General features: G+C 33.8%; 1 protein-coding gene across 7 annotated transcripts in view; it reads right to left on the bottom strand.

Annotated features, from left to right (window-relative positions):
- unm_sa1614 (un-named sa1614) overlaps nt 1-23,410 on the bottom strand; it is a 91,588-nt gene that overhangs the window by 7,265 nt on the left and 60,913 nt on the right. For 3 of the 7 annotated variants that reach the window (XM_005169326.6, XM_685280.10, XM_068224347.2), the window contains 11 exons: nt 21,568-21,754; nt 19,660-19,745; nt 18,055-18,170; nt 17,800-17,867; nt 16,993-17,100; nt 11,744-11,990; nt 9,899-10,081; nt 7,685-7,748; nt 7,044-7,105; nt 6,747-6,940; nt 2,826-2,948 (listed from right to left, as the gene is read on the bottom strand). In XM_005169326.6, the coding sequence (XP_005169383.2) occupies nt 2,826-2,948; nt 6,747-6,940; nt 7,044-7,105; nt 7,685-7,748; nt 9,899-10,081; nt 11,744-11,990; nt 16,993-17,100; nt 17,800-17,867; nt 18,055-18,170; nt 19,660-19,745; nt 21,568-21,754 (1,438 nt within the window). Of the gene's footprint in view, nt 1-2,825; nt 2,949-6,746; nt 6,941-7,043; nt 7,106-7,684; nt 7,749-9,898; nt 10,082-11,743; nt 11,991-15,079; nt 16,911-16,992; nt 17,101-17,799; nt 17,868-18,054; nt 18,171-19,659; nt 19,746-21,567; nt 21,755-23,410 lie in introns of those variants that run through there. The other 4 variants (XM_073916771.1, XM_073916770.1, XM_073916773.1 and 1 more) reach the window with 3 other exon arrangements.

Raw genomic sequence — 23,410 nt, 5'->3', positions numbered from 1 at the left:
CCTTATTTGTGTTTTGAAAAAAAAAACAAAGGTGTAACATGGAATTGGAACGACATGAAGGTGAGTAAAAAATGGCAGAATTTTTATTTAAAAATCTCATTTTTATCTTAATTGTTTAAAAGTTTTACTGGTAAATCAAAAAATATGAAAATGTATGCTAGTCTTTATTGAATAGGTGCAAGAACATGTAAATTAAAGGGATAATTCACCCCAAAAAAATTAATTCAGCCGTCATTTACAACAAAAATGAAAAGACGTTTTGCAGAATGTTTACACTACTCCTTTTTTATGTAATGACAGAAAATAAATGAGTGATCCAAAACCATTAAAATAGGCTTTTCATGGTTATCTTGCTTCCTTTTTCACACTACTCATATCTGACCCATCAGAGGATCTTTGATTGACAGGCAATCTGACCAATCATATCACCAATATTACTGTTCTGGAAAAAATTTCAAGGGACAGTTCACCCCTAAAAAAATTCAATATTCGTCCTCCACTTGTTCCAAAAGTGTTTGAGGTCATTTCATCTGTTTCTTTCAACACAAGGGAAGAAATACTGATGAATGTTGGAATTGACAACAGCATTGTATTCTTTATTCTTACATTAATTGTCAAAGTCTGCTTTTTTCCAACATTCTTTAGAATATATTGTTTTGTGTTCAACAGAAGAAAGAAATGTATATAAGTTTATATATTTGTGGGGTGAACTATCCCTTTAATACTAGAGTGTAATGAATAAAATAAATACAAGTAGCATGAAAACAGATACCACAGGATTCAAAACTCTAAAATGGAAAAGACTGGAAAGTATTTCTATCTCTGTCCCACGTGTCCATAACATATTCCACAGTGAGAAACCCGGTCACCCTATTAATGCAAAGTGCTTCTCTATGAATCTCCATAGTAATGTATTCTTTTGATGTGCCACCCAGAGACTTTTTTTCCTGTACAGTCGTCTGCAGGATATTAGGCAAGGCTGCTGGAGATGTATAGACGGCCCTCTGACTCAGATATGGAGACCAAATAAAACATGGACCCTGAGAGCTTTACTCTGATCAGTTCCATCTGCTCCCATGGGATGTTGGGCTACATCTGCACTCACAGCATGAGTCTGTCAAAGGCTAACAAGATTCCTGCCGCTTCCTCATCAAAACCATCTTAAACCGTAACAAGGAATTCCAGACATTTATGCCAGCGAAACATCAAAGAGCAAAAACAAAAGAAAATAATGGCCGGAATAAAAGATGAAACATTTATTATATTTACTGGCATGTAAAACAAGGATGTATAATGCGGTTCAGCTTTTAATCCTTAAATCCCATTGATTCCCTCAGAATTTTTTAATATTTACATTTAATTTTAGAATAATATATTTATAATAATTTTATTAATTTTATTATTAATTTTATTTCATTAATAAATAAATATACATACACAACAGTTCTGTCTAGTTCTTGAATCTGATTGGCTGATAGCTGTGCGATATTCTGCAAATAACAGCACTCTTACAGCCTCTACACCCTTTACTCTTGTGTATTACTCCACCCACATACAGCGGCAAGCAGAGGAAACTCTACAGTTTGACAAATATTGATGCTGTTGGACAATATAATGTACTTTTGATGCTTTTTTAGTCAAAAATGCAGTTGTTTAGATTGCAACTATGCAGTTCTTTATAAGGATAGTGCCTATTTTAAATATTTATAATTTCGGAGATTCAGTTCATCGGCTGTCATCAGCCTGTCTAAGCAGACCAAAGAAAGTGACGGTTGACGGTAGACTGCATAAAAAACTCAGCATTTTTTTCAACGCAAGATAATAACTACAGCTGAACAAATCCTTATAAGGCAGTTAAGTGACATTCTTTCATCTGTATGTTGTAGTGCTATATTTATACCACAGAAACTTGTAGTGTTTGTTTTGCTTTGGCTTTTTCAGGGTTAATTATTGTGATATCCTGATTGGATCAGAGAAATACTGGGAAATGTCTCTAGACTGATGTCATTTTATGCTAATCAGCCTTATAATCTTAAAATGTAAGCAAAACCCCCTGTTTTGTCATCACTTTAGACATTACGTTAGAGAATCATTCAAATACTAGCTCTAAAGTGACGTTAGTACAGTAAATGAGCAACGGTTTCTGCTGTTCTGACAGTCAGCTGCAGATGTGAATGAATGGCAGAAGAAAGTAGTTCCTCATAGGGTTTTTGAGACTCTCCATGTTTGATTATATTTTTTATATACACATTACATTAATAAAATATATTATTTTCTATTAATTTAATATAACGGGTTTGATTATAGAAGTCAAAATCTGTCAAAACACATAAGTTTAATAAAATATATATGAAAATTAATCGCAATTCAAAATACAAGTATACAAATACATGTGCACTATTTTCTAATAATAAAATAAAACTCATCCTTATGTAGCATTTTGTTTCTGATATGATTTTGTCATTCCTTTGTAGAATGCATCAGTTAAGTTTTTTATTATATACTGTATATATTTTTTCCCATAAGGCTTTTGTTCATTCATAAACAAAAAAAATATATATCAGACATTCACAAGTGCCATTGGCTTCTATTTACATTCAGTCATTTAGCAGTCATTTTCTTCCTATTATGGTTGTCATTCTTCAAATTATATCGGGATCGGTTATGAACCACTTGAGGGTGACTAAATACATTTTAAACCTAAAGTTATGACTTTACCGTTCTATTACAACAACAATCTCTGGAATACTTTAATTTGATTGGTCAATCTCACCGTTTAGCTCTTTGAACTGAGCTCCAATCAGCCGTTTCATTGTCATACTTACCCACCAATCAGCATCGTCCTCTCCGAGCACCACCAGAACGTCTCCCTCATTGAATGTGAGCTCGTCGTGATGATCCGCCACACAGTCATACATGGCTTTAACGCGCCTCAGCTTCGGCTTCATCTAAACAACAAGACAAAAACAACAAGTTTCAAAACCACACACCAATATTGATTTTCCAATAAACTGTCAGCTAGTTGATGGGAAACCACAAGTATGTGGAACATGTCAAGAACCGCCCAAATTAATCTGGGTCTTTCTAACAGCCAAAGACACATAAAGTAAAATAACATTCCTCCAGACCAGCATGCATTTCCATGGGGACACTAGGCTAGTTTCAGCCAGTTTGGGGCTGGTAGGTCAGCGCAGATGTGTAAAACAGCTGGTGAAATACCTGACTTCTAGTTAAGCGAGTAAAGAAATTCTAAGCTAAAAATAAGCAGATTAAAATACTGTAGTAATAAATACTGCATTAGTAAAGGAATATTTAAAACTGCTCTTGTGTTTTTTTGTGTTGTTATTACTTTATATTTGCTTTTTTTAATATCATTTTTGGCGACCAAAGGAATTTTTTATATTATACTAAAAGATAAAAATTAAATAAAAGTTGTATGCGTCACAGATGTGCTGCAGGAATAAAAATGAAATACTAAGATGATTTCACACTCATTAAATAAGCTACAGTAAAACGCTCAAACACACACACACATCCAACTTCTTGGAAACACAGACGTGGAACCAAGAATTAGAGGGAAAACAGGAACTAAATAGACAGGCTGTTAATTAACTGAATACACACAGTGGATACTAATGGACTTAAATGACAGCGGGAAACAGAATGAGGTAAAGTTAGGTCAAACTGACAACACAGAAAACAAGTATGTGTGTGTGATGGTAACAAAGAAAAATACAAATATAATAAGTAAGAATATTACAGTAAATTGTGAGAGCAAAATAAATAATAAAATAGAATTTATACATTTAGATAATACTATTGATGTGCATTTTTTCATATCAACAAACTACTTCAACTTTTTTACTTTTAAATAACTAACTTTTTTATCATGACTTATAGCTTGTTATTATATATATATAAATATATATATATATATATATATATATATATATATATATATATATATATATATATATATATATATATATATATATATATATATATATATATATATATATATATATATATATATATATATATATATATATATATATATATATATATATATATATATACATACAGTTGAAGTCAGTATAATTAGCCTCCTTCAAATGTTTTTTTTCTTTTTTAAATATTTTCCAAATGGTGTTTAACAGAGTAAAGAAATTTTCACAGTATGTCTCATAAAATTTTTTATTCTGGAGAAAGTATTATTTGTTTTATTTCGGCTAAAATAAAAGCAATTTTAAATTTTTTAAACAACATTTTAACAAAAACAAAACAAAATTATTAGCCTCTTTAAGCTATTTTTTTTCTCGATAATCTACTGAACAAACTATCGTTATAGAATACCTTGCCTAATTACCCTAATCTGCCTAGTTAACCTAATTAACCTAGTTAAGCCTTTAAATGCCATTTTAAGCTGTATAAAAGTGTCTTGAAAAATATCTAGTCAAATATTATTTACTGTCATCATGGCAAAGACAAAATAAATCAGTTATTAGAAATAAGTTATAAAAACTATTGTATATATATTGTATTATATATATGATATTATATATATATATATATATATATATATATATATATATATATATATATATATATATATATATACATATATATATATATATATATAGTATACAGTTATTTACTGTTATATAACTTATTATTTTCTATTATAATGTATAGCAATCAAAGAGATAGTTCACCTAAAAATGGAAATGTACTCACTATTACACTCACATGGTTTTAAACCTTTCTTTTTTTCTGCTAAAACTAAAAAAAAGGTAATTTAAAGAAAACTGGAAACCAGTAACCACTGACATCCATAGGGGGAAAAACAAATATTATTTGTTTCAAGTCAATACTTTCTTTCATAATATCTTCTTTTAGGTTCAGCAGAAGAAAGAAAGTGAAGAGTGAATAAATGATGACATTTTCAGTTTTGGGTTGAACTATCGTTTGAATCTTCTTTTTTAAAAACAGACCCAAACTTACAGAGATAATTCAACCAAAGACATACATTCTACCATCATTTACTCAAATATTATTTGTTTCAAGTCAAAGTTTTCTTTGAAAAATCTACTTTTAGGTTCAGCAGAAGAAAGAAAGTGAGGAGCGAGTAACTGATGACAACATTTTAAGTTTTGGGAGAACTACCCATTGAATATTCTTTCAAAACAGACCCAAACTTACAGAGATAATTCAACCAAAAATGTAAATTGTATAATTTACTCACCAACATTTTTGGAAATATATAATAAAGAAATAATATAATCCTTGAAATAATGTAATAAAGGGCTGGAATAATTTAAAAGTTTACTAAATGGTGAGTAGGCGACACAGTGGCGCAGTAGGTAGTGATGTCGCCTCACAGCAAGAAGGTCGCTGGTTCTGTGTGGAGTTTGCATGTTCGCCCTCGCGTGGGTTTCCTCAGGGTGCTCTGGTTTCCTCTACAGTCCAAAGACATGCGGTACAGGTGAATTGGTTAGGCTAAATTGTCTGTAGTGTATGAGTGTGAATGAGTGTGTGTTTGGATGTTTTCCAGAGATAGGTTGCGGCTGGAAGGGAATCCACTGTGTAAAAACTTGCTGGATAAGTTGGCGGTTCGTTACGCTGTGGCAACCACGGATTAATAAAGGGACTAAGCCAAAAAGAAAATGAATGAATGATAAACAGTGAGTAAACTTTCATTTCTGGCTTAAACCATTCAAGATATAAATATAATAAGTTCACACTTATCTAATAGTTGATTATAAAGCACGTTTGGCATGCAGTACCTGGAGACAGCCCTGAGCTCATAAGATCCTGGAGCCTGGGGGTCCCTCCTGCTTGCAGGGCGAGAGGGGAGTTTGACCTCAGGTAGGTCTCGAGAACTCCGCTGTTTATTTATGGCTAATGACAAATTAGAGACTGCTATGGAGAGATACACAGCTCGTTAAGAGCTCATCTATGAAGCCAATATGGTTTGGTCAATTCACCTATGTCACATGCCTTAGGACTGCAGGAGGAAACCAAAGAACCCAGGGGAACCCCGCGTCGACATGTAAACTACACACAGAAATGTCGACTGGCCCAGTAAGTACTTGAACCAGTAACATTCTTGATGTAAGGCAATAGTGCTAACCACTGGGCCACCATGGCGCCCTATTAAGGAAAAGGGGGAATGAATAGGAGTGAAAGGGGGGATTCTCAAGAACGAAGATAACTGAAGTAAGAAACTGGTTATTTTTAGTGACTTCGGAATCATCTCATTGGAGAAACGTGTTATCTAATGCAGGACCAGCCATGGTCAATCATAAACATGTGATCATCATGTGAAAATCATTACCAATATGTAAACATGCCTTGACTACTATGGATGGAGCAGCACATGAAATATAGCTGAGAACTCATTACAAAACCTGATTTCTGAAAGTGCAATCTATAAAAAATTATATATTTAATCATTTAGCAGACACTTTTATCCAAAAAAAAAAACACTACAGATTGGCAGAGAGCATCAATATACACACATAAAGACAAGTACATGAACACAGAAAGGGCAGAGTGTGTTTTTTTACAGGTGGTTTATCCATCTCACTCCCCAGTGTGAAGTACACTCAGAATTGCCCATGTTTTCTTAGAAGCATGGAGCATTAATAAGAAAGTGTCTGGTGCATATGGAGAGTATAAAGAGTGTATCTCCTGCAGAGAAGTAAGAGCAATGGTGTTTACTGTGTGCTGAAGGTCATTCTCCTCACCAGGTTTTTTCTGGGCAGCGGGTGCGGAGCAGAGTGGCAGGAGGATGAGGAAGAGCCTCCGTTGGCCTCCAGACTGAAGGATCGAGGCGATGTGGGCGATAGGCCCGGGGTGTGATGTCCAGCACTGCCCATGGGCTGAGGGGTTTGGTACAGAAAGTGCGAGGAGCCGCTCTCCCCGTCTGCTCGAAAGCCTGCTGACAGAGATTATGAGCACGACACATTTAACAACAACACCATGGAGCCGTGATAAGCTAAAATAACCTGACTGAAAAGACTGCGAGACAACTGCACAATCACCTCGCTCTGGGAGCTCAGATAAGGAGTTCAGAGTGGATGTGGGGTATTTGGGAGACCCTGAGCTGAAACAGAAAATTGTTATGATTAGCGTGGTAGTTACTAACAACATGGATGTCTGAATGTCAAAAATTACATCACAGTTTTCATTATAAATAATAACAACAACGGTTTAGGCAAGGCAAGTTTCTATATAGCAAATTTCACACACAATGGTAATTCAAAGTGCTTTACATAAACAAGATAAGAAAATAAAAGATAATCAATGTAAGAAAATAAAAACAACAAGATTAAAAATGATTTAAAACCATTCAAATGTGTTTAAAAAGGTTTTCAAAATCCTATTCACCACAAAACATTTGAATGGCAGACTATTTATTTTAGGGTTGATAATATTAATAAATAATTATTTCATGTTTGCTTTTTGCAATAAAACTACCAGCCAAATGGTGTGCATTTCTGTTTTATTTAATGCCACTTTAGCTCACATTTGGCACTTTCTTTAAGTATCTGTAAAAGTGTCTACAAAATAACTAGTTGCCTTTTTATAAAAACACTGTTGTTGTTGTTGTTGTTGTTTCTTCTTTCCTTGGGTCTTTCAGCAGATATCAAGGTCAGCATTTATGTTTTTAAAAAGCACTTACACACACTTCTGGAAAGGTGAGTCTGGACCACCGAAGCTTCTCGGACCTGTTGGTACTCCATAGTCTTAATACAGAAAGCAAAAAGGGATTGAAAAATAAATTTGTGTAACTTTATAATGTAAAAAAATTACTATATTAATGTTAGACTTGCCAAAATAAACCCCTCTGTCAGTGATGCATGTAATAGGTGCAAGCAATCAACAGCGGATTTTATCCACATGTTGTGGGAATGCCTCTCTTGATTCTGGGCATTAATATATAAATACAAATGTACAGTATTATTCATTTTCATTTTTGTTTATCTTCTTTTACTAATTAATTATGTTTATTAAGTTTTTTCAATGGTAAGTTATAGGCTATTAAGGGAGGGAAGTGTTTATTTGGAGTAGTGCTAACAACAACATGGAAGGATAATTATACTATAAATGAATGTTGTAATTTATATTACATGTAGAAAACCTAATAAAAGAAATTTGAAATAATGAATACTGGCAATAACATCTCTGCAGGGTTCATAAAATAAAATCCAATCAATTCCAATCCATCCAATAAAATGCAATTTATTTTAAAAAATTGCACATGAAAACTTATTTTTGGCTTAGTTCCTTTATTAATCAGGAGTCGCCACAGTGGAATGAATCGCCAACTTATCCAGCATATGTTTTATGCAGCGGATGCCCTTTCAGCCGCAACCCATCATTGGGAAACACCTATACATTCCCATTCACACACATACACTACAGACAATTTAGCTTACCCAATTCCCCTGTAGTACATGTCTTTGGACTTGTGGGGGAAACTGGAGCACACAGAGGAAACCCACGCAAACACAGGGAGAACATGCAAACTCCATACAGAAATGCCAACTGACCCAGCTGGGGCTCAAACCACTGACCTTCTTGTTGTGAGGCGAACGTGCTAACCAATGCGACATCGTGACGCCCACACTTAAAAATAGTTTTAAAAATAAATAATACGAACCAAAGTTTAGACTATGATGACCAAGCTCTTTTTTTTAGAAGTTGAATCTATATTGGTATTTAGACATATTTACTTATTATTTATTGTAAATTCAAAAATATTCAAAGTATTTTCCTGTAACATTAAATTGTTCTGTAAAACAGTTTGATTAATACAGATTTTAAACAATATAAAGATGAATAATTGATGACAGAGGTTCCTGTCTTTAATTTTTCTTTATATGTAAATATGACATTATTTTGTTCAATTAAAGAATCCTTTAAATAAGACACAAAATATAAATGATGAATATTTACAGAGTAAATCGTTGCCTTATTTATTTGTTCATTCACTTTGTTCAAAACTGACTGACTGATTCGGAAAGAAAACTGCAGTGTGATGATTTGAGATGAACTTCTGATTAATAGGTAATATTTTTAACAAAACTGTTTATAAACTTTTCCAGTGATGGGTTGCAGCTGGAAAGGCATCCACTGTGTAAAACATATAATAGATAAGTTGGCGGTTCATTCAGCTGTGGCGACCTTTGACTACTAAAAATAGACTAAGCTGAAAAGTTTGGCTTAGTGTCTTATTTACCAGGGATTGCCATAGCAGAATGAACCTCAAACTATTCCAGAATATGCTTTACACAGCTGCAACCCATTACTGGGAAACACCAGTACACTCTCATATTACACACCCACTCATACACTAAGGTCAATTTTGTTTACCCAATTCAGTTATACTGTATTTATTTGGACTGTGGGGAAAACCAGGGAGAACATGCAAACTCCACACAGAAATAGCCAACTGGCCCAGCCAGCAACCCTCTTGCTGTGAGGCGACAGTGCTAACCACAGAGCCCCTGTGCTTCCCAGAAACTGACAATACTGTCAAACATATATCAGAATATTTACTTCTCATCTGTAGAGCTGTTGTATAAAGTCAATATCACATCTGCACTCGTGTTAATCAGGATAAAGCAGCCATTGTTAGAGATTGCGTAAAACAAAATCCTATTATGCAAATAAGAAAATCACTGAGGGCATTTTTGCCCCAATATCTTGAATTTTAGGGGCAAATCGCTCCACAATATAAACTATATCACACAGTGAGTTGTTCATGTTCTTCATCAGTGAACTGTGTGAAATGAAAAATGACTCACATATTGGTCTGGGGGTGGGGCGGGCGTGTTTAATTCATTAATTACAGAAGATTCGATGGCTTTTTCTTTGGAGGAGTGGCACGTACCTGCGGGTCCCTGGCGCGTGGAGTGAGGGCTGGGGGGCACCTGAGGGGAAGGTTCAGAGTAGGTGCGCTTGTGTCGGATGATCAAAGGGGGAGGAGGGGTGCGTTTCTTACTGCTCTTCACTTCATGGGACGTCCAGCCGTCAGGAGAGCTCATGGGAGGGGGAGGAGGGGGGACGTTTGGAGCTGGAAAGAACATGAGGAGTGTAAACAAGACAGAAGAGAAGAGAAGAGAAGAGAAGAGAAGAGAAGAGAAGAGAAGAGAAGAGAAGAGAAGAGAAGAGAAGAGCCTGGAAGCTTATTGTAAAATGTAAAAATTCAACTGTTTTTAACTGTTTTGACTTTTTTTTTTTTTACAATTTTGAGTAAATATTTCTCAGATCTTTGATCAGAAACACAATTCAGATTTTTTTTCTTACAGTTCTGAGAAAAAAATAATAATTGCAAGGTGTTGATGCAAATACATGTATTTATAAATATATACTCACAATTCTGACCCTTTTTCATACAAATTCAAAATTTGTCAATTTGCAAGTTGTCACAATTAAGAGATGTTAACTCAGAACTGCGAGAAAATGCCAATATTGAGAGATAAACTCCAAAAAAACTTTTAAAAATCTGAAAAAAAGTGTCAAAATTGTAAGGCTAAATTGTAAACTCAGGAATTACATTTGTTATAAGAAAATTATCAAATCTGCTAAGTGTAAGCTCAGTCTTTAAAAATAATTAAAATGTCTACACATAACCTCATGATTATTTTTTAAATGTTAAAATTGTTCAAAAAATCTGCTGAATTATTAATTTTTAAAAATGGCAAACAAAAAATCTATAAAAACGGACAAAATAAATAAATGAATAATCAAAATTCCATTGTGTAAACTCATAATTATTTTTTAAAGGTTAAAAAAATCTGCAAATTTATAAGATTGTCATAAATAGCAAATTAAACACATAAAAATAAAAATGATAAAATAAATAAATAAACAAATAAATAATCAAAATTGCTATATATAAACTTATGATTATTTTTTAACATTAAAATTGTACAAAAAATCTGCAGAATTATGAGATTTAAAAATAGCAAACAAAAAATAACAAAGACAAAATAAATAAATAATTAAAATTGCATTATGTAACTCATGATTATTGTTAAACATTAAAATTGTAAAAAGAAATCTGCAAAATTATGAGATTTAAAAAAATAGCAAATAAAAAATTAAAAAATTACAAAATAAAAATCAACAATCAAAATTGCACTGTAAACTCATTTTTAAAGGTAAAATTGTCAAATAAAAAGTTAGCAAAATTATGAGATTTTAAAAATAGCAAATAAAAATATATAAAATAATAAAATAAATAAATAAATGATCAAAATTGCTATATGTAAACTCATGATTATTTTTAAACGTTAAAAAAGAAAATGAATAAATGAATTAATAATCAAAATTGCTATATGTAAATTTAAATTAAAATTCTACGAAAAAATCTGCAAAATGGTGAGATTTAAAAAAATTTCAAATAAAAATATGTAAAAGATGATAAATAAATAAATAAATAAAGAGTTAAAATCGCTATATGTAAACTCAAGATTTTTTTATGTTAAAACCTGCAAATTGAAAAAAATTTAATAGCAAATAAAAAAATATAAATAAAATTATATAAAATAAATAAATGAATAAAATCATCACTGACAAAAAGTAAAAAAGTTGAGATGGTGAAATAGAATTCAATATTTTGTAATACAGTGTAAAAACCCACAATTATCCAAAAACAAAGTTATTCTAAACAAGCTTCCACAGAGAAGAGAAGAGGACAGAAGAGCAGAGATTAAGGTGGTCTTTTTCCTACCTCTGACCCGGGGTGGCAGTGGTGGTGCGGGTGATGAAGGAGGTGGTGGAGGTGGACTGTCCAGGCTGCGCGTCTGTGAGTTTGGACTGGCGTAAACCTCTCTCCGATTATCTCCTCTGGCCAACGCCAGTCTACGACCCACATTGAACAGCCCTCCTCCACCACTTCCTCCTCCAGCATGAGAAGAAGAGCTACTGTGGTACAAGCTGAAGGGACGTCCTAAACGTTCCTTCTTCACCGGGCCCGTCTACAAACAGAGTCCATTAATGTTATACCTCAATCATGCATCTCCTGATTAAAAACGTTATGTTACGTTCTCTATGCAAGTATGTTGAAGGGACAGTTCACCCAAAAATAGAGATTTGCTGTTAAGTTACTAAAATGTAGGTCTTTTTTCATAAGTACAGCTTTTAAGGGATAGTTCACCCACAAAATGAAAACTTACTCACTATTTCCTCAACCTCAAGTGGTTCCAAACACAAAACAATATATTTTGAAGAAAGTAACCATTGTTTTCCATGGTCAGAAAAACAAATACTATGGAAGTCGATGGTTATTGGTTTCAAACAATTTTTAAAATAACCTCTTTTGTGTAGAACAGAAACTCACATGGGTTTGTGACAAGTGAAGAGTGAGTAAATGATGTCAGAATTTTCTGGTTCCTGTGAACTATCTCTTTAAATTAAATATTTAGCTTGATGGTTCATAAAATGCAAGACAATGTCAGTACTTTAATCCCTTATCCCAATACTACCCCATAGCCCTTCTCCTACCACTCATTTTGTGCATTCACGTAAAGGGTTAGGGGTGTCCCAATTCTCTTTACCTTGAAGGTATGGGGCTAAGAGGAAGGGCTAGATAACCCTTGAAACTAAGATTTTTCAGGACCACACACAAAACCAAGGGGTAAGAAAATTACCCCTTACCCCACAGCGACAGCATTGCTGCACATGGAAGTAAGAGATGCACAAATTAGTTTTTTTTCGTCATTATTACAAACTTTTACAACAAACAAGCACGTGTTTTAATACATTCATAATCGCATTTGTGTTCTCTCGTCATGCTTTAAAAAAACGTTAAATTAAAAAACACTAAATTTCGCTATCTATACTCCCTAATATTAACTCCTATTTAGCAGTCCCTCAACATTCTGACACTTGATGACACCCTGTCAGAAAAGTCTAGTGGCTGGGAATGAGCTTTTTACAGTGTCTGCTATGATGTTCATGTTAATGTTGTTTTTGTGTGTTTACATGAATATGGCCACTGTGTAAATGCGCAGTATAGTTACGATCTTATTGCCACATTAGGTCGTTATGATAACATGATATATGTCTTCGTTGATTTTCTGAATACCAAAAAATAACGCAACCGTAATAACAACAGCAGTAGTTATCGTTAATCTCATATGATGTAAGAGATCACAATGACATATGATGATGTGTGCAGGTGTTGTAGTGCTGTCTCATTTCTTCAATAGTATCTGGATGCAGCCTAAGATGCAAGTTGTGATTGCATCACCCAAAGATCAATGTCAGACGCAATGCACTCAGGGGAGCTAGTGATGTCACTGTGAGGGTTAGGGTTAGGGTGAGCACATAAAGGGCGTACTCACATTATGTACAGTTGCCTTGAACCAGGTCAAAGCACGCTTGTGCATTTGCACCGAGTCTGCAGACAGACCCTTTTCCATTTCTTAGAGGTAAATTTTGAAGCCCTTTACCTTCACACTCTATTTGGGAAAGGGGTACAAAAATAGAATTGGGATTGGGCCTAAGAGTCAAATTACACATGCAGGCAAAAAAAAAATAAATAATTCCATGTCTGGGAATGTAATGATACAGTCTGAGCTTTTTAATAAGCAAGCTTTTTAATAAGCACTACAATTATGTGTACTTAGATGGTAGACAAATTAAAATATACTTTGTAAACAGCAGAGGGTGCTGAAGCAATATTTTGTGGCCTTGCAACATAACGCCCAGAGTCCAGTTTTTCTGGACAAACATATCACAAACATAATATATAATATTATATATAATATAATAATGATATATAAATTCCTTCATATTTAAAGCCTAAATTAAGTATGTCACGACAACAACAAAACAATAACAAAGCAGAATTTTGTTGAATAAACTCATTCATTCATTTAGTCATTTTCTTTTCGGCTTAGTCCCTTTAATAATCTAGGGTCGCCACAGCGGAATGAACTGCCAACTTTTCCAGCATACGTTTTACGCAGTGGATGCCCTTACAGCCACAACCTATCACTGGGAAACAATCATACATACTCATTCACACATATACACTACAGAAAATTTTGCTTAACCAATTAACCTATAGCGCATGTGTTTGGACTGTGGTTGAAACTGGAGCAAACCCACGTGAACACAGGGAGACATTCACACATATACACTACAGAAAATTTTGCTTAACCAATTAACCTATAGCGCATGTGTTTGGACTGTGGTTGAAACTGGAGCAAACCCACGTGAACACAGGGAGAACATGCAAACACAGAGAAACCAACTGATCCAGCCGAGGCTTAAACCAGCAACCTTCTTGCTGTGAGGCCAACATGCCACCCACTGCAACACCGTGCAGCCCATTAGAACAAACAATTTATTGATTACAATGTTTCTGTTTCTTATCATTATGATAAACAATAGCTGTTTCTGGCCGCTGGTATTTTGCCTACCTGTTGTTCTTTGCCAGGCCAGTAGGCTACACTGTAGATTCCATTTAAGGTTCTGGTAAACAGGATTTGGTAATCCTGAAATTTGGTATTTGGATCACAGTGATCCAACCTAATGTTCCTTTACAAAACTTTGAATTTTGTCATACAAGTAATATAGATCAGAACATGGGAGTTCCAAATCTGGACCAATTTGATCTGGCAAACTGGGCCCAGATGATTCCTGTGTGTGTGATGTGAATTTTATCATGGGAACAGTATGAACATAATATATGCGAATTGGAAGATTTTTGTTACTACATACAATTGGTATGTGCAGGTCACACATCAACATTTACATTTTTGGCCTAATAAATCTCTGCAGATTTCCATCCTTCAATCTATTTATTTACTTAGGTAAAGTATTGGATAAAGATTACTTTAAAAGTTATATATTACAAGTTTAAGTAACTTTTTAAGTAACAAAGTATTAGTTACTTTTTAAGAAATATAGTGTGAAAGTATGTGTTATGTTATTTTTACTCTTTAACAAGATTAGGATATGCTTGAGATTGTAATATTTGACTTTTACAAAGTATCTTTAACCAACACTGCAAATGTAAATGTGTAAAGACATATTTACTCCATTTTTGTATTTATTTCAGTCATTTTATTGAATAATATGCTATTGTTTCGATAACTTATGCACAATACATTTTGAAAAGTAATATAGTCTCTTTTAGTTGATGTATTTTATGAGAGCTGTAGCCCTGTTTACCAAAAAAAAATTTCTAATAGGACCTGCATTGTAAAATCTTAAATAAAAGTATTTTTTATTTTATGTTTTACATTTTTAGCTCCTATATACTCTTAAAATCATTCCACATAAATCCACAGTTTTTTTTTTTTTCTCTGCAGAAATAACAAAAAAATGTCAGCAGATTCTGTCCGGCTTCAAATGATAATCAAAGAAAAACAATATAAACAATAACAAGGGCAAGCTTCAGCAACAATGGAATGCTTTAGTAGATGAGAGATTTTGAGAAGAGGTTAGAACAGTGTTAAACAGCTATGCTTGGCAGCAGCAATTATATATGTGTATTTTGAGGATGCCCCATCCTCATTAAAATTATATAACGATTATAAAATATAACAATGATATTGTGCATATTTGCACAAATTAAAGTTTACCTCACATATTAAAGGGATAGTTCACCCAAAAATGACCTCATTATTTACACTCCCTCATGTGGTTTTGAGTCTTTCCTCTGTTCTGTTTTTTTCTTCTGAAATGCAAAATGACCATGAAAGTCAGCAACCAGCCATTTTCAAAGCATTTTCCTTTGTGTAGAGCAGTATCAAAAAACACTTGAGATTTTGAACAAGTTAAAGGCTAGTAAATGATAGCAAAATTTTACTTTTTGGGAGAACTATCCTTTAATATGTAAGGTAATGTACTGTACGTCCAATTTTACATACACTTTCGAATTACAGGTCACATGTATTCTGTGTTTTTAACGAATGTTACGAAATAGAGATGTCTATAGGTGTGTCCAACTCTGTGTACTTACGCACTGATCTTTGCTATTTTTAGTTGATAAAGAGTGCATCACTTTGACAAAGAAATGTGCAGTGTATTGTCTGAGAGATAATAACAGGACACTTTTTTGTTGGTAATGTATAATACATGTAAAATATATCACATTTTATGAAAAACTAGCATTCTGAAAAATTATTGCTTTGCATTCCAGATTGGAACATGTGAATTTGCTCGGGAGTTGCTGAAGCTGTGGTGTAAAGGTAATAATATTGTATATACAGTTGAAGTCAGAATTATTAAACCCCCTTAGAATTTTTTTTTTTATATTTCCCAAATTATGTTTAACAGAGCAAGAAAATTTTCACAGTATGTCTGATAATATTTTTTTCTTCTAGAGAAAGTCTTATTTGTTTAATTTCGGCTGTATTAAAAGCAGTTAAAAAATTTTTAAACAACATTTTATAGACAAAATTATTAGCCCCTTTATGCAAAATTTTATTTCGATAGTCTACAGAACAAACAATCATTATACAATAACTTGCCTAATTACCCTAACCTGCCTAGTTAAGCTATCTAACCAAGTTAAGCCTGCACTTTAAGCTGTATAGAAATGTCTTGAAAAATATCTAGTGTAAATATTATTTTTTGTCATCATGGCAAAGATAAAAAAAATCAGTGATTAGTTATGAGTTATTAAAACTATTATGTTTAGAAAACATAATGTCTGTTAAACAGAAATTGGGAAAAAAATAAACGGGGGGTCTAATAATTCAGTGGGGCTAATAATTCTGACTTCAACTGTAAATAATCTTCGTTTTACTTCTTTAAATCATAATAATGATTTGATTTTAGATGTTTTTATTGACTCTCAAAGTGACAGAACCCCCAAGAACCACAGTATCACAGTATCTTTAGTGCATTCATCTTGTAATCATGTATTCGTCTTGTTTGACCTGTAAATGAGTAAATGAACAGCAAATGTCGTTTAGGTGAAGTGTTTTATAAAGATATTATTGGTGTGGTTAATAAAGTCACCTTGTCTTCCAGGTCATCATCACTCTCGTAAAGATCATCCTGTCTGAGTCTCCAGTCATACTCCACGTGCACGTGCATGTTGAACTGGTCGTTCTGTGATTGGTGGATCTGAACACAACATGAACCACAACCAATAAATGTTCTATGACATTTATTGCAATTTGTAGAGATGACAGTTGCAATAATTAACCAGTTTAAACAACTACAGCTATTGTCATTTTAAATATAGTCAGATGAGATTCAAATGTGTAGCTGGAGTCAGCCTCTCCCTTCAGTCTCTGGGGATATGATTTTTAGTTGCTAACATTGCAGACTAATGAATCACACAGGATGCTTCATTCAGTCATGGTGGACTGCCACAACTGATCGCCGATGAGATATCTGAGAGCCTTCCATAATCACAAAAATGTACAAAATAAATTAGTTATTAGAAATTAGTTGGTAGAGTTATATATAAAGTGTGTTGAAAATCTTCTCTTTGGTAAATAACACTTGATAAATATTTGAAATTTTTTTTTAATTTGACTGAATAAGCATATAACATATGACTAAAAAAATTTGTGAAGCAAAATAACAAAATATGCAGAAAATGTAGAAAAAATATTGCATAATGTTAATTTTTCATGTTTTAATCAATATGCATTATTTTAAATATGTTTAATATTTTTAATGTACTTATAAAATGTATTATTATATCTTTTATTATTACAATTAAGAACCATAATTGATATAAAAAGACAAAAAGAAGGCAAACTCTGGACTTAAAATCCCTGAAAAACAAACATGACAGAAAGCTCTTTATCTCACCAACTCCTCACACAGCGAGTGCTTGAGTCTGCGAGCAACGTCCAGCCCTGTCTCTCCATTATCATTCTCTATCACACAAGAGCAATTATAACAACAATCATCATCATCATCATCATCTGTAATTAACTCAAGCCGAATGAGAAAAACATAATGAAGCCGATTTCATTCAGCCAATGCAGCTCATGTAATCTTAATTATCGTATACAAGTTATTTAGGCAGTGAGTTATTTGCTGTGTGTTCAGGGTCTCACTCACTGATATGTGTGTTGGCCTTGGCTCTGAGCAGAAGTTTAAGGCACTCGGTTTTATTGTGCTGACAGCAGTAATGCAGAGCAGTGTTCCCCTTCATAGTCTGAACATCCAGATTATTACTGAAATACAAAACAAGCACGAAAGGCATTTGTGATGCAGATAATCCACGTCTGAACAAACAACAATCTTTAATTTATATTTTTTGCAGAAGACTGGGAAGGATGAACAATGTGCCTGCACTTTTAAACATTTACATGTAAGTTTAGTGTAGGATGGTAAGAATATTATTAGAAACTGAAATGATAATTTTCTTATTCAGGACTTATTCAGATTATATATATATATATATACCCTGCAGGCACAGGAAGTCAACACGACGTCAGATTGACGTTGTACCCTAACGTCATCAGGATGTTGGACTTTGGTTGGTTATTTCCAAAACCTCAAACCAACCAAATATCAATGTCTACTGATGCTACCTATTGACGTTTTGTGGACGTCATATCCTGACATTAATATGATGTTTGGTTAGTCAATGCCACAAATTTAAACCAACCAAAGATCACAGTCTACTGATGTTACACTTTAACATTGCATGGACTTTAAGATGACTTTGGACTATGGTAAGTTAATTCCACAATCTAAAATTAACCAAAGATCAACTTCTACTGTTATACTGATGTTATATGGACATCTTATGACGTCCTTTGACGTTAAACTGACATTGTATTTTGCTCCCCTGTCATTGCAACCAAAATATAACCAAATACCTAAATCATATGACATTGTGTGTCTGCTGGGTACACACACACACACACACACACACACACACACACACACACACACACTAGATTTATATAAGTCAATTAATAATTAGGATTAATAATTTTTTAAGGTCAATATTATTAGCCCCCTTTTAAAATTATTTTATTCAGTTGGCTATAGAACAAAACACTGTTGGCCAATGACTTGCCGAATTAACCAATCTTGCCTAGCTAAACTAATTAATCTAGTTAAGTTCTTAAATTCCACTTTAAACATATTATGTAACGTCATCATGGCAATAGCAAAATAAATTAGTTATAAGAAATTGGTTTATAAAATTATCATTTTTAAAATGTGTGGAGCAATATCTTCTCTCCTTTAGACGGTTAAAAAGGGGCTATAAATATCTTCTTCAACTGTATGTTTAATTACATATATTTTAATTAAATATTATACTGACTTAATAGCAACACCACGAATGCAAATTTTATAATTTAACTCAATAAGTCTAAAAGCGTAATTAATGGAAAACATTTACATGCAATACTATAAATATTGTAAATACTGAATACTAATCTTATTCTTTAGAAAAAGTCATATATAATAATAATAATAATAATAATAATAATAATAATACAATAATACATGATAATAAGACTTAGACAAATAAAAATGCTAATATTCTAGCATGCCACTTGGGGCCTTCTGTAACAGTTCTGAGGCGGTTTAATTACTTTAAACAACAAATAAACTATCATCTTGCCTATTTGTAAATGCTATGAATGCAGATAACCAACACGTTTACTGAATAACAATGCCGTTATTTATTTCTAGCTGTTGTACCAGTTGTGGAAGAGGAAGTCAGCCACATGAAGGGACGTCCTGTCAGCCAATAGGACAGCAAGGTGTAGTGCAGTTTCCCCCTTTTCCTGTTGCAACATAATAAGCAATTAAATGATTAAAAAAGGAAAGAGCCAACATCTACTAGTAGGTAAAATATTCATGTGCTTAAAAGGACAGTTCAAAAAAAGAAAATAAAGTCATCACACACAAACCCTGGTGTTGATCTATTATTATTATTATTATTGTTATTATTATTATTATTGTTATTATTATTATTATTATTATTATTATTATTATTATTATTATTATTATTATTATGGCAGTGATTAACAGAATGAAATATTTTTATGGGACATTTTCTAAGTGCATTGGCAGTACAGCTTTATTCCAAAATGGATTAAATTCATTTATTTCCTTAAAATTCTACACACAATACCCCATAAAGATTTTTTTTAATTGTTGCAAATTTATTAAAAATAAAAAAGCTGAAAAATCACATGTACATGAGTCTTTGCTCAATACGTTGTGGATGCACCTTTGGCAGCAATTACAGCCTCAAGTCTTTTTGAATATGATGCCTCAAGCTTGGCACACCTGTCTTGGTGAATTTTTGCCCATTCCTCGTTGCAGTACTGCCCAATTTCTATCAGGTTGGATGGGAAGCAACTGTGTGCAGCCATTTTCAGATCTCTCCGGAGATGTTCAATAGAATTTAGGTCTGGTCTCTGGCTGGGCCACTTAAGGGCATTCACCAAGTTGTTGTGAAGCCACTCCATTGATATTTTGGTGGTGTGCTTTGGGTCATTGTCCTGCTAGTCCTTGTCGCCCCAGTCTGAGGTCAAGAGCACTCTGAAGCAGGCTTTCATGTTTCTGTACATTGCTTCATTCGTCTTTCCCTCTATCCTGACTAGTCTTCCAGTTCCTGCTGCTGAAAAACATCCAAACAGCATGATGCTGCCACCAACATGTTTCACTGTAGGGATGGTTTTGGCCTGGTGATGAGCAGTGACTAGTTTTCTAAAAAAAATTAACGCCTGGCATTCACTTCAAAGAGTGGGTTTTTTAGTCTCATCAGTCCATAGAATTTAGTTTCTTATAGTCTGAGAGTGCTTCAGATGCCTTTTGGCAAATTCCAGGTGGGGAGTGGCTTCCGTCTGGCCACAATACCATACAGGCCTGATTGGTGGATTGCTGCACAGACGGTTGTTCTTCTGTAAGTTTCTCCTCTCTCCACAGAAGAACGCTGGAGCTCAGGCAGTGTGACCATCGGGTTTTTGATCACCTCCCTGACTAAGGCTTTTCTCCCTCGATCACTCAGCTTAGATGGCCGGCCAGCTCTAGGAGGAGTCCTGGTGGTTTCAAACATCTTCCAATTACAAATGATAGAGGCCTCTGTGCTCAGTGGAACTTTCAGAGCAGGTTTTTTTTGGTCTTGTGCCTGGGGTACAATCCATTTACTTTCTACTCTGAAGTACAATTTGTATTGTGTAGATCTGTGAGCTGCCATTCTGACAATATGAGTTCTAAGAAATTTAAATATTTTTATAGAGTATTTACAAAGATTTGTGTGTCATCTTTGGCTTATTAAACCAGTGGAATTGTGTGATTATATTCTTAGCGAGCCATATTTATTCACAGACAATCAAGTTAATAATTTTTGCAATATGTTACATTATAATTGGCTTTCTTTTTCTCAAATCACTATTCATTTATTCCTTAAGCACTTCTAATAAAAAGACACGTCAGATGGGACCGTTCATGATTCACTGCTACTATATGGACAGGAAATTTAATTAAATTTCACTCTTTGTGGTCCAAAACATGAAAGAATGGCATATGGCACTGGAACAACACCAAAGTTAATATTAATTTTTTGCTGAGTTGTTCCTTTAAGATAAGACAGCTGACCTGTAGAGGGCATGGCAGTGACAGGCTGAAGTCTGTTCTCTCGGTGTAAAGCTGTAACAGGCTGAAAACGTCCCGACTGCGAACAGCGTCCTGCAGATATTTGCGCTTTGTTTCCAGTGAGCCGCCGCTGCGCTGTGCAAACTGCCACTCCATGTATTTCGAGAGTATAAAGTCCTTGCGTACAGCCCTGCGAATAACACCACATATTTAAGTACACCCTCTGTTATATTGAGTACCAAAAGTGGTAGTCAAATTAAACATGTGCAAAAAATATGTGCAATAAAATGTTTCTGGTTTTCGTCCAGTGAAATTGTAAAAAGCAACATCTTTGGAATGCTTACTAGCTCATTACATGCTACAGATTGTAACAGACAACATTTCCGGAGCTCTCATTAGTGCAATTCTCATCTCGTTTCTTGTAGTGTGTTGGACAGATGTGGGTTGACAACTGACATTTGGAAAAATCCAACTCTGAGCCTCCATGTCAGACACCAGCAGACAACAGCTGACAGAGCCCTTAAAGGGGCTACGCATACATTTCATTGTTTATTTGTCTTCCTGAAGTCAACTCAAGATAGTTTTAGCTTACTATCTACAGCTTTTTTTTTGAGTGATAAAATCTGAGCCACTATTTTGCTACTGTACCTTTAAGACTAACCACTATGCAAAGGATTGTTTATAATTACTGATTAATCATTCATTCATTCATTTGAGAATTGGGGAACACTCATAAACGTTTATTCATTTATTAATTTTCTTTGTCGGCTTAGTCCCTTTATTGATAGGTGTAGCCACAGCGGAATGAACCGCCAACTTATCCAGCACGTTTTTACGCAGCAGATGCCCTTCCAGCTGCAACCCATCTCAGGGAAACCGGAGCACCCGGAGGAAACTCATACGAATGCAGGGAGAACATGCAAACTCCACACAGAAACGCCAACTGAGCCGAGGTTCGAACCAGTGACCATCTTGCTGTGAGGCCATACACGTTACACTACAGACAATTTTAGCCTACCCAATTTACTTGTACCGCATGTCTTTGAGGGAAACCGAAGCACCTGGAGGAAACCAACTCGAACGCAAGGAGAACATGCAAACTCCACACAAAAATGCCAACTGACCCAGTCGAGGCTCGAACCAGCGACCTTTTTGCTGTGAGGCGACAGTACTACCTGCGCTTTTTATGTTTCTGTGTGGTTTGCTCCAGGTGCTCCGGTTTCTCCCACAGTCCAATGACATGTTGTGTAGGTGAATTGAATAAGCCTAATAAATGAATGAAGGAAAATGAATAAATGAATGAATGAATATTATATTATATTATATTATATTATATTATATTATATTATATTATATTATATTATATTGTAATTGCTTTTATTTTAAATCGAACAAACATATTCCTCTCCAATATATTTACAAAAATCTTTAAAATAATAGTAATTAAAACATTTTTTTGACCAGTTTATACTTTTCTAGTTTATATTTGTATGATTTTCAATGAAAAATGTATGATTGCCAATTAAAACAGGTGCTAATATGTATGCAATGGAAATGAATTTCAAATATATATAATATTTGATCAGAATAAATTTTATTTAGACAACTGATCAGAATAAATGTTTTTTTAGCTCTTGGTTTTGTAAAGATTGGTATTGTGTAGTCTAAAAACTATTACATCTTTTAATAAACATCTTTTTTTGTCATTTTGGCCAATTTTCATTTTAGGCAGAAATGTTAAAAAAAATGTTCTAAACAAAGACATAATATATGAATCCAAACGAACAGAGAATTTCCATGTGGTCACCAATTTGTTTTTCCATATAAGTAAAACAAAGTTAGCAGT

Source organism: Danio rerio, chromosome 11, assembly GCF_049306965.1.
Source record: "Danio rerio strain Tuebingen ecotype United States chromosome 11, GRCz12tu, whole genome shotgun sequence".
NCBI classification, from domain to species: Eukaryota; Metazoa; Chordata; class Actinopteri; order Cypriniformes; family Danionidae; genus Danio; species Danio rerio.
The sequence above is the reverse complement of the archived record's forward strand: the minus strand, read 5'-3'. Positions and strand labels throughout refer to the sequence as shown.